At 38.1% G+C, this 16,000-nt stretch overlaps 1 protein-coding gene across 9 annotated transcripts in view; it reads left to right on the plus strand.

Annotated features, from left to right (window-relative positions):
- NPAS3 (neuronal PAS domain protein 3) overlaps positions 1-16,000 on the plus strand; it is an 853,174-nt gene that overhangs the window by 407,698 nt on the left and 429,476 nt on the right. For 6 of the 9 annotated variants that reach the window (XM_027065563.2, XM_027065562.2, XM_027065566.2 and 3 more), the window contains one exon: positions 3,587-3,663. In XM_027065563.2, the coding sequence (XP_026921364.1) occupies positions 3,587-3,663 (77 nt within the window). Of the gene's footprint in view, positions 1-3,580; positions 3,664-16,000 lie in introns of all 9 variants that reach the window. The other 3 variants (XM_053224352.1, XM_027065564.2, XM_027065567.2) reach the window with 1 other exon arrangement.

Consider the following 16,000-nt stretch of genomic DNA (forward strand, 5'->3'; position numbering starts at 1 on the left):
CCTCGCTCTATATATTTCTTGCATTTAAAGTCTCTTAAAACTCTAGGTGCTTTATTTTTAACCCTGGCAAAACATGAGTGTTGCGGTGTTTGTTGATAATTAGGTGCTGGGCCTAGGTTTGTTTTGAATTGCTTACAATTTTCTTTTGGACTGTTTATAAGGATTTATGACACCAGCTACCTTACAGTAGTTAGCGATTTTCAACAGCAAGTTGATACTCAGTAAATGCTGAATCAGATTTGAAGTTGAATTACTGTATTGCTGTTTTTTTTTCTTTCTTTCAACTGTTTGTATAAGCTGTTCAATTAACACAATTCTCACACTTCACTGTCAGTGAGTCAGGGACACATTAATCACAGATAAGGGTTCCATGTTCCATTTGTTTAGCAATGTGTTGTTTTGTGTTTTTGTTCGGTTAATTTAATTAGTGCTCTTTAAATTTCAAAAGATAATGTCTTTTATCTGAGGAGACAAATAAGTGAGATATGTCTGTAAATGAGATGAAACAGTGACCCATTCATCAATAAGTGTACGTTGCGTCTAGACAACCACATGGTTTTAGAAACTGTTAACTTCCAAACATCAAAAATCTGAGAGAGCCTCATACATAAGCTGTGTATTACTTTGCTGAAAATGATGGACTCACGGAGGAAACACCTCTTTAGTTTTTCTTAGGCATTAATGATACTCTGTTAGCGGAATGAGATGAACGTAGAGGAACAGAATAACTGCATCTGCATTGTTCCTGAGTTACCAGATTATTGTCTCCATTCTCCAAATGCGATAGGCTACAAAATACAAAACAAGAAGCGCATATTTAACATCTATTCGTTACCAGTAATGCTGGAGTCAGAGCTGGGCTTCAACCGGGGGCATAATGGGCTCCTGTTTAACATATTTATGTTGGTTGTAAAATTAGGAACTGTCATTACAGCCCCACATCACCTGCATAAGTGCAAAACATATAAATCAAGAGAAGTTCCAGTGCCATAAAAATGCCATGGGATAGAATAGCATGAAACCACTTACAAGATACTTGTGTGTGATGCTAGCATGTACTGGGACGCACCCTTTCGTTTCTAGAGGATCTGAGGAACAAAGAAGAATAACTATGCAGGTAGGGCTCACGGATGGAAGACCTGATGAAGACATGTGGGATCCCCAGACTGACTAATAATTTTTTTTAATAAAATTCCGTACTATTTATGCATTGGCAGCATTTACTGAGAGTAGAGCCTGAGCCCTATGTGAAGAAAAGGCAGGAAAAGAAAGGCCATCAATGGCCAGGCTTGAATAACCCCTGCAGCACTACACTAAAGTCAATGTTCCTATCATTCCAGGAGGCAGTTGGCCTGCCATCTGTTGTTACTGGAGCATGCCTCTTGGGCCTCCTAGTAAATAAACCTCTCCTTATATTTTCTGTGAAGCTTTAGGGTCCTCTGTAGGTTGGTGGCTGTTGCTCTCCTGGCCTTCTTCTGAATCCAGCTTTTTGGAGAACAATCTATGTTCTCTCAAACCAGCCCATTTCTTCTCTGAAGTGCAGTGGTTTATTTTGAACTTGATAATTGGGAGTCCTGAGATGCCCATAAATTATGAACTGTTATTAATAAGGAGCTTTCTGGATCCTAATTACTGCCTCAAAAAGAGAGTGGACACTTTTGAAGTTTTTCAACCCTCCTGCCTCCCAGAAGCTCCCCCCAACAATCTTAAAAAAAAAAAAAAAAAGACTGCAGATTTTATTCATGTGGGATCATTCACACCAAGCTACCATAATGTGCAATTAACACTCTAGAAACTGAAAACAGTATTCAGCAAGACAGCTGCATTATCAAAAATGCCAAAGGAGTTTTGAAGGGAGTAATGTGCATGTTAGAATAGGAATTTAATCAGAAATGTGCACATACACACACAGTAGTAGTGTCTTAAATATATCTGAATATTAAATTTTTAAAAATCCCAAGTCTATACTTATAGCAAAGATTAATGTTAGGATAGAAAACTGAGTTTTCTATTTTAAAATTATTGTGTGTTTTGCTTCTGAGGCAAATGAGGAAGTTGGAATAGAGATTTCTAAGATCCCTTCCAGCTGGAATATTCTTTGATAATAATCACTCTTCAATTATATTTTATAAATTTTCCCATTGAAAAAAAAATGCCCCTTTTATTTCCTCTTGCCAGTCATAATGATACTTAACACCCATGCTATTTTCAAAGTGCCTTTCAGACACTGCAGACACTAACTCACAATTGCGGGGGTAAACTGCCTACTTCTGCACAGCACAATAATCATAAGTACATTTATATTATAATCCCTACTAAGCTATGGATCCAACTGACTGACTTAGTAACTGAAATGAAGCAGAATTATCCCAGCAGCATTTTGCTGGAATTTTCTTGTCAACTAGCTGAAAGTGTTCTTAGAAGTAAGAAGGTAGGGATTTGGGTTTTGTTTTTTTTTCAATTCATAGTGTGTAGGTTTGAGGAAGGTAGAGGTTCATAATAACATTGTCAAGAAAAGCAAGAACACTTGAGAAATTGACTTGCTGGAAATAAGGGAAAGATCTAAATATATCCTTGACAAATTATGGTAAAGCAGAATTTTGTGTTTGAGAACTTATTTAAAAAAAGAAGGAGAAGGAGGAGAAGGAGAAAGAGAAAAGAAAAAATACCCGGAACAGATTTGAAAGCAAATCATGACCTCATGCAAAAATATTAGTGAAGGAAAGACCCTTGATCCTGGATCTGAGAAATATCCTGCATTAAGCTCCCCTTTGTTGAGGATTGGCGGGGGGTTCCTTGAGTGCAGGTGCCCACGGACAACACACGGTGGGCATTCAGGAAGGGAAGCACCGACGAGAAGTTAGTAGGGGAACCGGAGTATTCAGATAAGAAAACGGTCACTGACCTGGTGAGGCACGCTGGAGGCAAGGGTCCGCCTGGGCTTCGTGTGGGTCCTGTAGGAATAGTTGCATGTGAGTGTTGGCTAAATATGAGATCCAGCCATCCTGAGACATTTAACGCTAGCACAAACAGTCATTAATCGGAATCTCTTATCTGACATGTTGTGCTTATTAAATTGTAATAAAATTATTGCCCTAGAACGTGAAAAAATTTTCCTGTTTGCTTTTTCCTAGCCTAGACGATAGGAAAAGTTTAGGTCTCTGGGGTGATGGCTCAGGGGGTGGGGGAGGCAGTAACCGTATGCTTTAAAAATGACAATCCTTACGTTTGAAGAAAAATAGTTTACCCATTTGTTTTAAAGGAATGTTGTAAACGTTCAGGTTTTTGCTCCAGTGTAGGAAAAACAGTCCAAAATGAAAATTTAAAAGAACAAAAGTCTGAATGTAGTTGGTTAGTGTTTGCATAAATTAATATTCTGAGTTGAAAATTTAGCCTAGTCTCTGCTTTTGCTCAGCAACGCAGAATCGAAATGAACACGAGGCTGGGTTTCTTTCAGATGTTTCATGTAGTAACTAGATGAGTGATGTAATTAGAAATTAAAAGGTGCGATTCAGAGCTCCAACTTAACTTTTTTTCTTCTTCTTTTCTTTCTTTTTCTTCTTCTTTGTTTTTTAATAAGTTATAGGTGCACAACGAAGGAGAAGCCCCAGTGCACTGGCCATTGAAGTATTTGAAGCACATTTGGGAAGTCACATTTTGCAGGTAACTAAAAGAGAAAGAAGCTTGCTTATATTTTACTGAGAAAAATCCATGTGTTTAGTCTTGATTTAAAATACATTTTTAGATATCAGCTGTGTATATGACTATTGTTTTATGTTGCAATTATGAAATTCTTATGAATTTATTTTTTTCTTTTTAGAAAGCCATCTCTTGAGAGAATATTAATGAGAAAGGGAGGGCAAGTATTATTTGTGCTGTAATAATTGAGATAAATTGCACTATGCAGTTGATGTGCAATGTATAGTAGCTGGCTGTTCCCAGAATGATTGTGTGTGTGCTGCATTTGTAAGTGGATATATGTGTGTGTCTTTGGAGCTATATATATTGTTTTTGGAAGAGCAAAATTTTGTTGTGACAGTAATGTGGCATTTTTATGTGTTGCCAAATTTCAGTTGTTCTTTGCTTGAGTTTGTATTCATAAGCGCTTTCAATCCTCACGTTTGCCTCCCCAAATTATAAGCTTTCTCAGAATGAAATTTTAAGGTACATTTCTAAGTAAAAGGAGACAAATAATAATAACTGATTTGGCCAATGAATTCCATGACAAGTAAATGCGAGGGTTACGAGGACAGAACTACAGTTATTTAGTCCTGGATAAGATGCATCCCAAGCTCAGCATCTCGCTTACTCCAAAACAATTTCCCCTTACGACGTTGCCGTGAGTTCAACACATCCAGGGATAATTGTTTTACAGTGTTTCTGCTACCAGGATAAATGTTGACATGGCCAAAGATTGTTTTTTTTAAACTATGTAAGATACATTTCTTATATAGGATTAGAAAAGCAGACATGTTTGGGTTATGTAGGCAGCTTATTTGAAAAAACTAGTTATGCTTTTCATTGGATCTAGCATATTGTTTCTGAGAGTATGTACCCAGGAAAACTGTGAGCATCAGATTCTCCCTGGTCAAATCCCAGTAGTTCTGTGAGCTGGCTCATTGGCTGGAAACTTCAGAATCAACTGAGATACTTGTTTGAAGGACACATTCTTACTAAGCAGAATCTTCAGGGTGAGGCCCAGAAGTTTATGATTTTTAACAGACTTTGGAGATAATTTTGATGTTTCCTTAGGTCTGAGATGTCACAATTTACATTTGCACATTTAAGCCCTGAAAATCCTTACTTGACTTATTTTTGTTTATTCTGACATTTCTCTGCTAATGTCTGTTAAGTTCCTATATAGCTGATGTTTATTGAAGTACACTTTGGGATTTGTTATTCTATCATGCACACATTTGCAGTTCCTTTGTGGTAGATTGGTTTCAGGGATACAGAGGGGATGTTTCTTCCTATGTCTTTAAATTTTTATTTCCTTTTTTCCTGTACATACTTTGTTCAGAATCTCCTTTGTAAGTTTTGTATGAGCCATGCTGTATACGTTGTTAGATTCTGATGTGATTCAGGATGACTTCAGTTTATATTCTGAAGCAATCAATGCATAAGACTTAGTCACTGAAACAAATGGTCTAAACAGTAGCCCCAGATTATTATCCTCTCAATCCTTTCTGAAATTTGAGTCCAAAGTCTTTAAGGAAGGGTGACTTGGGAGCTGCAAGAATTTAATATAAAATGCAAAACTTAGGAGTTTAATGTAAGCTTAATGGAAATAGGATATATAATGGTTGTTCCAAATGTCAGTTCAACAGTTGGCATCATTGAGAGAATAAGGGTTCTAGAATGAGGCTGCTAAGTTCTTTTGCTCTTAGAATTGGTCACACCCAACTTAGACAACATGTTTTAAGAAAAATATAGACAACTGAGTGTCATTTGGAATAGAATAACCAAACTGGTGCATGAACTAGAAACTCATGTTACATGAGGAGTGGACAGAGAGTTTAGTGAAATTTAGTTTGGAAAAGACATGATTTAAAAGGGATATTAATGTCCTCTCTATTTGAAGATGTCATGTGAAAAAAGTATTAGCTATTCCATGTGGCTTCAGAGTGCAGGAGAGAGAAATGGATGAAAAAAAAATCACCTTTATTCAAGAAAACTAAATAGGGCTGTCCACATTTGGAATATGTTCAAAGTCTTTGGCTCCAAGGGGAAGCATAAGTATCCTGGTAGGGAGGCTTTCAAGAAATTCAGGCCTGCAAGCATGGTTGCAGTAGATAATTTTGAAATTGTCATAGAAACTAGAATTTCATATCATTTGATTCTAACACCAGTACTTAAGGAGTGGGAAAAGCTGTATGTATTCTTCTAAATGAAAGATTAGAATTGTGGGTAAGAAGGGCTTGGAAAGTCATAGTAACAAGAAAAGCCTTCTCTAAGCTGTCTTAGTTTTCTTCCCTGCTTGCAGGAGACTGTTGAGCCCCTAGACCCTTGTCAGAACCACATTGAACAATATCCCACTGGGTCTGCAAGCATAAGATGGTTTCCATATTTTCCTTCAGGAGGGTTCCTGGTGAAGTCTGGTTGATTCACCAGGAGGGTTCCTGGTGAAGTCTGCAGACTTCCTGGTGAAGTACTTCATGAGAACAGGGATGAATTCTTTCTTTGCTCTTTCCTCCCCTTCCTTCCCTAGCAAACATCTCATAAAAACCTATGTGGTCAAAAAGGTAGGCATGGGAACCGTGGCATTTGGAAGGTGACATAGAAGTCAGTTCAGAATGCCAGAATGGGGCTCAGAAAATGCCTATGATTTCTCTGCACCAAGTGCCCAGGCTTCCCTGCTGCCTGTGTCCCCAGTGACGTTTCATGTGATGGTGGGCTAAGGACTCCTTTGTGTAGAGAGTTGGGGGTGAGGGATGAACATAGACTCATTAATTTTTGCTTCACCCATCCTGTGGACTGCAGTGTGTGTTTTTGCTACGTATATCCTATTAGCCATTTTTCTCTAAGGAAAATATAAAAATGTTGTGTCCTCTACAGTTTGACTTTTTTCCTGCTGAGATGGGGGAACATTTAACTTAATGGTGTTTTAGCAATATAAAATCAACTGCTGCAGTGTTATTTTCCACTTTAATGGTCTACTACTGGTGGGTGGAGGCAAGGCCATCGCCTAGGCTGTGCCCTGTGCGATTCTAGGGTGGCCATTCACATCATTCCCGTGAAAGCTTCCATAATGATTCTGACCAGTACTACGGCCCCAGTGAACCTGTAGCTGTTTCAGGCATGACTTTTAAGGCAGAGGGATCTTCTGCAGGAGAGTTGAGGGTTCAGGTGATGCCAGCCTTGCACATGCAGGACTGTGGAGTGTATGTATTAGGCCTGAGTCAAGTCATTTTAGTTCACTTTGTTCTTCTTTGACTTGTATTAATCAGATGAGGAGCAGAAGGGCAAGGGGTCAAGATTAGGAATTGTGCTTCTTGCACAAGCTAAGAAAAAAAAAATTCAAGAACTTCAGGTCATTATGTGGGATCTTTCCTGAATATAGTATATGTGACTAAGCACCCATTTGGTTCCTGCTTTAGAAGCTCTCTTAGGGCGTTGTTATTCCCACTTCATGATTCCCTTAATACCAAGAAATATGAGTGATATTTACTTTTACTTTCCCAATTTAGAGATCAGATAGAATATTCATATGTTCTTATCAGAGTTAATGAAACACAAAATAGTCACAAATATCATCTTCGTACCTCATAAAATTAACTAGTAGAATGACTTTCCCTTAGGTGCAGATTTATGAATGGAGTACTTTAATTATTTGCATGCCCTCAGCAGACGGTTTTAAGTTTTTTTTTTCTTTCTGTAAATAATGCTTACATAATTGTTAGTTAAAATTGCAGTATTGTTTTTGCATTTACTCACCTCACAGGTGTTAAAACAAAACAATCACATCAAACCTTGTACCTGGAAGATTTTAAGGTTCATGTTTGTATTCACTATTAGCACATTATGGTGAACCACAGAGAGAGACATATATGTTATATTACATTGGGCAATACAGATCACTGCTAGCAGCTATTACATACTATAAGTATATATAAGTGAGCGAAAAGTGGTTTTTAGCCCTAACTAGTTGTAGATATTACAATAAAATTTTGTGAGCTAGATGAATACAATCCTAATAAGTACCCACATGTTTTATTATTGAAGCTGTCTTGGGAGAATAAAAAGAATATTCTTTAAGAAATGCCCTAAGGAGAGATAATAGTGGAAGCATGATATCTATGTGTCACTTTGCGCTTGGCCGTGTTCCATGAACCCTCTCATATCTGTGTCATTGACCCTGCAATATTTCTGGACATGAAGAAATTTTGCATTGCTCTTAAAACATTCAAGCCCCAAGCTACCAGAGGATCCTGTGGACAGGTCTCCTGAGAGAGACCAAGGGAGAACCATCAAAAACATTGTAGGATTATAACACCTGAGTTTCTCTGACTGCTGGTGGATCAGAAAAGGCTGGGAAGAATGGTTGCATGACTGCCTGTCTTCCCCAGAAAAACTAGGGGAGTGTTTTTAGAAGGCTCATTTATTGGTAGAACAACCTTCTTGTAGAAGAAGGCCATAAATCTGGCCATTACCTTAGCAGAGCAGTTGAATTAAGGTATGTATTTACCTAAAATGGTGGGAAGGAAGGGAACTCAAATGTAGCTATTTTTCTCTTTGATAGGCAAAGCAGTCATAGATTTATGTGGGTGAGATGGATGGCACCAGATACCTCAATAAAATGTCAGATTTTAATCATGATGGTTTTCTTTCTCTCAACATCTCATCCATAGTATACAGGGTAGAGTCATATCTCAAGTAAAAGAGGAGGCTAGGTTTTTTAAAAAGCTGTTTGGGATCAAATTTGGGGGAAAAAATCAAATCAAGATTTACATTGAAATGTCCATGTTTCCATTATTCATCACATTGTGAAGACTGGTTAGGGACGTATCCTGGAGTCCTGTCTAGTTTGTCTGTAATACTATTTTGGTCCTGCAGCATTATTATTGGAAGAAAACATCTAAGTTCCCTGCCAGAAATATTTAAAAATTTGTAGCTGGTGTAGTAAGGAAAACAAAATAAACAGTATCTTGTGACATTTTATATCTTTGTTATTATTCAAGTATTCTAGGCACAGTCCTGCTCCCATCTCTAGGCCTGGTTCAGTTGTAGAAGACTAAGAAAACGATTCTTTAGAGATGAGCTGTATAGGCAGAGGAAGCTGTCTAGAACAACGTCGAGGTTGGAAGTAGAGAATGCCAAGTGTATTGGTACCAAGCATCTCCTTGAATCTCATTGGGCAAGAGACTATGAAAAGGTTGAGTAGTACGATTCAAACATCTGGACAAAGCGAAGTGAATAATTCCTAAAACAGCTCCAAAGCTGACGCCTGCAAAGATCCAAATTATTTTATTTAAGCTTCCGCCTAGCCAAGCCAACATTCATTTTACATTTGATGGCACTGTTTTTAAAACATCTATGAAAGAGAATGATAATGTTCAAGTCTGTTTTCCATTTTATTGATGAATTGGAATTTCACCCTTATTTATTATTTTCTTGAAACTTACAAAAGAAATGATTATCTCTAAGAAGTTGCATATTCTTACTCCTGGTGGTCCTTGTTGGCAAAGTGACATCCTGCTGGATATCGGTGCTAAAATAAAATACAAGAACTTCAAATAATAGAGGTATTCTTTAGCCATGATAGAAGAAGGAGAGAAAGGTGAGAGACCCTTTGGTCTCCCTGTGATCCAGAATGGTAAGAAAATGTAAAACTAAATATAGAAAAAGAGAAAGTTAGTGAATATATTTGCATATGCAAATTAGCTTAATTGATACTGCTTGCCTCTACAGGGATTTTTCATTACAAACTGGAGTGCTACATTGTTCAGCTCATATTGAGTAATTTAGTAACTAATGAGACCAGTTTGCACTAATTTGCATATGATAAATGAGCTTAATTGCAGTAAATAACTTGGAGGCATAATTACTTAATTTTCCTGTGTTGCACGGCTTTTAAGTTCACTTGTATGAACAACTCAAGATAATTTTGCATATTTAAATTAGTTGCTTTTAAATTTTCTTGAACAAAAAAAAAAGGAACACACCTTATCAATTGAGCTGTAAAACAATTGCAAGTAAGGTTTACAGTGTTTTTATTTAAAAAGAAAAGAAAGAGAAGTAGAAATTTCTTAACTCTATTGTTCACCTGTCTCCCTTCCTTACCTCATATAAGGTATCAGCATTGATAGGAAAATGTTTTTAATGTTGGAAGCTAACTCACAGCTTCTATTAGAAACTGACCTGAGTTTAAACTGAAAAACGTAGATGAGTGACTCATAACTTTTGAAAGAGAGTTTATAAAAGAGATGTGTATGTCCTTTATCTAATTTGACAAATGAACGTTAGAGGAGTCATGTGGGTCTCCTACCGGTAATGTACACGTCCTTGAAGATGCCGGGCCATGATGAAGCAGGCATTGCTCTGCATTTCACATGTATTTTCTGTCTAGATTAATGTTTTATACTTAGGAAATTGGTTTCATTGGAGAATCTCAGTGTGGTTTGCCAAGGATTAGCTCACTGGTCTTCACATTAAGCAAAGAATGTATATTTTATCAAAATCCCCATTCACAAAATTGAAAAACGAAAGCATGCGGAAGTTGACGGCCAAACCATTATTTCACAGTACTGTATTGCCTGAGCATTGCATTTTAAGGGAAAAAGTATGATTTACTCTTCAAAATTAACAAGTCATATAAAATCATATTCATGATTGAGTGTAAGAAAATATTTTATGCTTGTGAAAGTTTAAAACCTGTCCTTAAAAAAAATCCTTGCTGCCTTAACTCATGTCTGTGTGTGTGTGTGTGTCTGTGTGTGTGTGCACGCATGTGTGGTATGTATTACACCACACACACATATGTACACACATGAAACATACATATGAAACATTAAGGCTCTTGATTTGCCATACTTTGGAAAACTAAGTCATGAAACTTTGTTCTAAAAAGGTCAAATCCCGGGGCGCCTGGGTGGCTCAGTCGGTTAAGCGTCTGACTTCGGCTCAGGTCATGATCTCATGGTCCGTGAGTTTGAGCCCTGAGTCGAACTCTGACGGCTCAGAGCCTGGAGACTGCTTCGGATTCTGTGTCTCCCTCTCTCTGACCCTCCCCTGTTCATGCTCTGTCTCTCCCTGTCTCAAAAATAAATAAAAACATTAAAAAAATTTTTTTAAATAAATAAATAAAAAGGTCAAATCCCATTAAATGTAGTATAAGTTTCCCATATCCTTCAGAGGTGGGCCAGAACAAGTGGTAATAGTAGAATATTCTACGTGTAAAATTTCAATCTTTCCTATAATAAATGCTCAAGAAATAACTGTTGAGTAAATGAAAGAAAAAAAAAGTTATTAGCAAAATCAGAGTTAACCCCAGAGTTAGGGCTTCATCTCACCTCTCTGTTTCCAGGTCGGTTTGTATCCATTTCCTCTAGATGCGGGACAGAGTATGGAAGATTCTTTTATTGCATGGATTTGGGCATCCAGCTAACTTGAGTTCACATCCCAATTTCATCACTTAGTAATTGTGTAGACCTAGAACCGTCTCTTGCCCTCTCTATGCCTCAATTTCCTCATCTTGAAAATGGAGAAATTCATAAATAGTAGCCAACGGCAGGCATGTTGTGAGGATTGAATGAGATAGTACAGTTAAAAGTGCGTAATCCAGAAACCTGATATATAGAATGTGTTTAAGTTTCTGCTAATATTTGTCTGTATGTTGGGTAGTCCAGAATCATGCCCAAGACTTTGAGGAAAAATGTTAATACTTATCAGTATCATTATGAATACAGGAATACAGGAGCATTATTAATATAATCCTCTCAGGTTAAAAGCAAGTTAAGTATTTTTATTGAACACAATGTCAATTATCTGTTTACATAAATGGTGTTTATATTTGGTAGTGTAAGCTAGTTAACGGTAAAAATTCTAAATTTGGTAGTAAGAATATATTTTCACCTTGAGAATGAAAATCATTCTCTGAACAACCAAAGGAGTTGTCAGAATAATCTCATTAGCAACCTAGAAGGAACTAGAAAAAGTAGAGTTTATAAAGAGACTCCAGAATCAACATTTCCTTTAGGCCAAAATGGGATATGCCATTATTCTTCTCATCATACTGTACAGTCACCTTGATTTGCTTAGAAAAGTGGAAATAAGCCAGTTGCAAGTCCCCAAAAACCAGAAGGTAAAAGCAATCATCATCCATTGCTACCAAATTGTGTGGAGGAGACCTTGAAGTGCACATATGATTCTCCTCATACATGTTGCACAAAATCTATTACCTGTAATGCCAGAATGGGCATCTTTCCACATCAAGAGCCGAAGGAAGAACTTCGCAGGATTTTTACGATGGCACGCGTACCTATAAGACAGGTACATACGTATACCTTCAGGTTTTCAGATACCTTGCTAACTTTGATTTGCAAAATAGACAAAAGGCATCGTTCACTGAGAAGTAGTATGAGAGGTGTGGGGAAGGGGAGAGGTTTGAGGTAACTTACTGAGGAGGGAAGATGTGGGTTTTTGCTACATGACTAGAACTAGTGCTAACAGTGAGGGATTTCTGATCACAAAATTACCTGAGGGGGGCCAGAATCTAGGAAAATGAGACAATGAATCTCAATACTAATTCTAGGCTTCAGTAAATATTTATGGGGTGTCTTATTTGCATCAGAGAGTGGAGAAAACGCTGAGATACAAATATGAGTCATGGTTTTGTCTCCCAGCATTCCCAGTAAAAGTTGAGAAGACTAAGAACAGAACAGACCAACACAGTTTGGTACAATGTAGACTAGAGGCTTTTGAATCAGTTATACCTGGGTTTGGATTCAAACCCCCGATCTTGATTGTGTAGATCTGGGCAATTTATTTACACTCTCGAAGCCTCATTTTTCTCACCGCCAAATGAAGACGGCAGTGATTTTTACCTCCTAGACTGCTGTAAGAATTAGATGAGATACTATACACAGCACCTGGTGCATGATGACTACTTAACAGAAGTTGGCCCAGTTGGGCTTCATCCTGAAGCAACGGGTGGGAATCTGATTCTCCAGTTTGGAGCTGGTCAACCAGCACTTCTTGGGCCTACAAACTTACTGTTACACGGTTCGCCACCCTCACTCACCACACACATCCACCTTTAAGTCTGATGTTCATGTGGGTCTCTGTGGGAGTCTTTGAGGGTCCTGGCCTCGCTAGAATATAGGAGTTCAGTAGCATGGTCACGTATGTTCGAGGTCAGGGAGGAAGAAAAAGAGCAGCAATGTTGTGGTTGCACAGCTTTTGCTCAGTGTGTGCTGACAGGAAGATTGCGTCGAAGGTATGGAAACATATCTTTCTTTCTGGGCTCTAAGGGTTGCTGCGTTATTTGGAGATTAAAGTGGAGCAAAAGGATAATTGTACTTCCAATTTTCAAAGTGGACAGAGGTCTTAGCATATCTTAGGGTTATGTGTCAAATATCAATATGAATAATTTCCCGATGCATGTAGACACCTACAAATCTGGGTCATATTACAGTGTGCTTTTAGGCTTTAGAGTAGGCCTTGGTGGTAGTAAACATTATATTCTTGTTACCAGCATCAGCTGTGGATGACAGGAGACAGTGATACCAGCTGACTATCATTGACCATGGAACCAAATCACAGTCGGTATCGCCAGACTTGCTTTCTCAGCTGAGTATCCAGAATTTCACAAGCCTTTTGGACCCTATGAGCTTTTGGGTTTGAGGAAAGCTTTGCAGGGGTGGATTGGGGAGCAGTGATATGCTTTGTTTCCCAAACTAAGCTGATTGCAGACACTTGTGAGCATCCGGGAACACTGGGCTTCTACAAAACACTTGGGGAAAGTCTGGCTCAGAAGAATTGAATCAAAATTGGTTTAAGATATTAAAAAATTCTCTAAATACAATAAGAGCTAAATTGAACACATAATTGAACAATTATTATACGATAATGTCACATCTGCAGTCTACTTCACTAGCCTTTTGAAGACCGAAAGTTTATTACAGAAGAATCTTCCATAAGTAGTTGTGCCACTTTGTGCATGTATGTGTGCACACGTATGTGATCAAATACCTCTAACATGCAAAATTCCATAAAAAAAATGAAAAAAATGTTGAAAAGTCAAAAAATACAGCTGCGAAAAATGAAAGTAAATAAAATATTGTCTCACTGTCAAAGGTTATTTTTCCCTTTGTACATTTGACTTTCTGTAAATCGAGCGAGGTGGCACTGTGATCCTTGTCCTTTGAAAACAGTTATGGGAAAAACAGCTGATTTCAAGAGAGGGATTACACAGCACATCTTAGCTGATACATGTTGGCAAATGGTTTTCTTCTTCTGAGCCAGACTTGGGTAATACTGTATCTATTAAAAGACCACAGTAATGGATATCTGTAGGAACTAGTAAGAGGAAGGCTCTATAGGGGGCCTGCTAGAGGGTCCAGGGGTTACTACTAGGCTCCATTCTCGCTCTACCACAGGCAGGCACACACCTGTGGGCCAGCCCTGGAGCTGCCTCAGATGTTCCAGGTTACGGAGACTCCTGCTCTTTGTATTAGGTCCGCTAGTGCCTTGTGAATGTCACTTCCCAGACACTTGCTGATGGAGGGTCTGATGATTGAGGATTGCAAGGTAAGAGATCCATGACGCAGTGTTATTGTGTGAGAGCAGAATAGAATCCCGTGGAAGAGAAGAAAAAGCCAGACGGTGTTGTTTTGCCTCTGTTGGGAAAAAGAAGCATTTGGGTGAATTAGTGAAATTATTATAAGTATTTCTTATACTGGGTGAATAAAATGTGTATGGTTCGAATTACCCTCACAGAAGAGCCTAGTCAAATTCCCATGAGGCTAGATAGCTGCTGCAGGAATTGTCAGGTCAGAGGAGCTGTTTGCCTGATTTCTAAAGATATAAAAAATGCAGGTGACCCTTCAGGGCACCAGAAAAATACCCTCTAAGATAATCCACTCTCATATTTCCGTTTAGGGCGATACCATGTTTTAGTAAATTTAGTCTGGTGTGGAGATTACACCAAGGGTAGAATTGACCTAAAGAAACAGAATTTTTTTTTTTTCTGAGTGGGAAGTCTGTGAGTTCTACATAAATACAAAGGCAAATGATAATATCAATGACTATTTTAATTGCATCTTTAATCCGTAAGGATAGTTCAATGACATTTTAAATTATACTTTTAGAATTGTAGTCACATAGGAGATAAAACTCAGTAACTATTTAATAATGCATAGTAAGATCAACTGTATCCTCTCTTGAGATCACATTTAGGTGGACTGAATGTAAAAGCCCAATCCAGAATTTAGACAGCATTTAATCTTCTGGAAGACATTCTTGGGTCTTTCTAAATATAAAGTACCCAGGCCTGGTCCTTTGAGTTGGTACCAGTTATCTTGGCTGAATGATGAGTTTCCCTGGATTCACAGTTAAGCTCTATTATTTTCTTTTCAGAAGGAATCGGATTGTTACAGATCAAACTACTGGAAGGTTACTAAACAGCATGTGCCAGACTGGTAACTAACTGATAATCATCTAACCTGGCTTTCTTTGAAGACTACGATGTAGTTATATTGGGGGAAAACTTGAGACTGAAATAAATCAGTCCCCTCTCAGGACGTGTCATGCACTGAAATTGGTGGGATACCTCCCTTGCCACTGTTTATTTCAGTCTTCACTGTAGAACATCTGAAGGATTTCATTTAAATAAGAATGGGAACTTTGTATGAAAAACGTCTCATTCTGCTAAGAACATTGGAAAGTAAAGTAACTTGTGGATTCTCTAAAATTGAACGGTTAAAATTGGATCCGAGCACAAAGTAATTTGGATGGATGCAGACTTTTAAACGGAACTATGCAAAATCTGGGAAGAATAATAATTATGCATATTAGCACACATTTATTGAGACTTAACTGTGTGACAGGTACTCGCTGAGCCAGCTGCTTACATGCGTTATCCCAATTGGTCCCCTGACCCATCTTTTGAATTAGGTACTGTTACCCTTTCCCACTTAAGGATGAAGAAACTGAGGTCCAGAGAGGTAAAGTGCCTCGCTAAGGACCCACAGCCTTTAGTGACAGACACAGCCAGTATTAGAACTCCAAAGTGGACGTGGGGAAGAGACGGAGAAGAATTATAAGGGAAATATTAGGTATTAAATCATTTTACTGTTAAAGTTTTTCAAGTGACATACTTAAAGCTATGGTTTGAATGGAAACGAGAGGACGTGCACTTTTGTTTAATAAAGAAATATTTGCCCTGAGCAGAAGACAACATTTTAAAGCTTGTCATTTCATTCCTGGGAAAGTATTTGAGGAAAATGACATGGCTCAGCCCTGTTTGCTGACCATTTTGTTGTCTCCTGCTGAGACTTGCCAT

Source organism: Acinonyx jubatus, chromosome B3 (assembly GCF_027475565.1).
Source record: "Acinonyx jubatus isolate Ajub_Pintada_27869175 chromosome B3, VMU_Ajub_asm_v1.0, whole genome shotgun sequence".
In the NCBI taxonomy this organism is placed as follows: Eukaryota; Metazoa; Chordata; class Mammalia; order Carnivora; family Felidae; genus Acinonyx; species Acinonyx jubatus.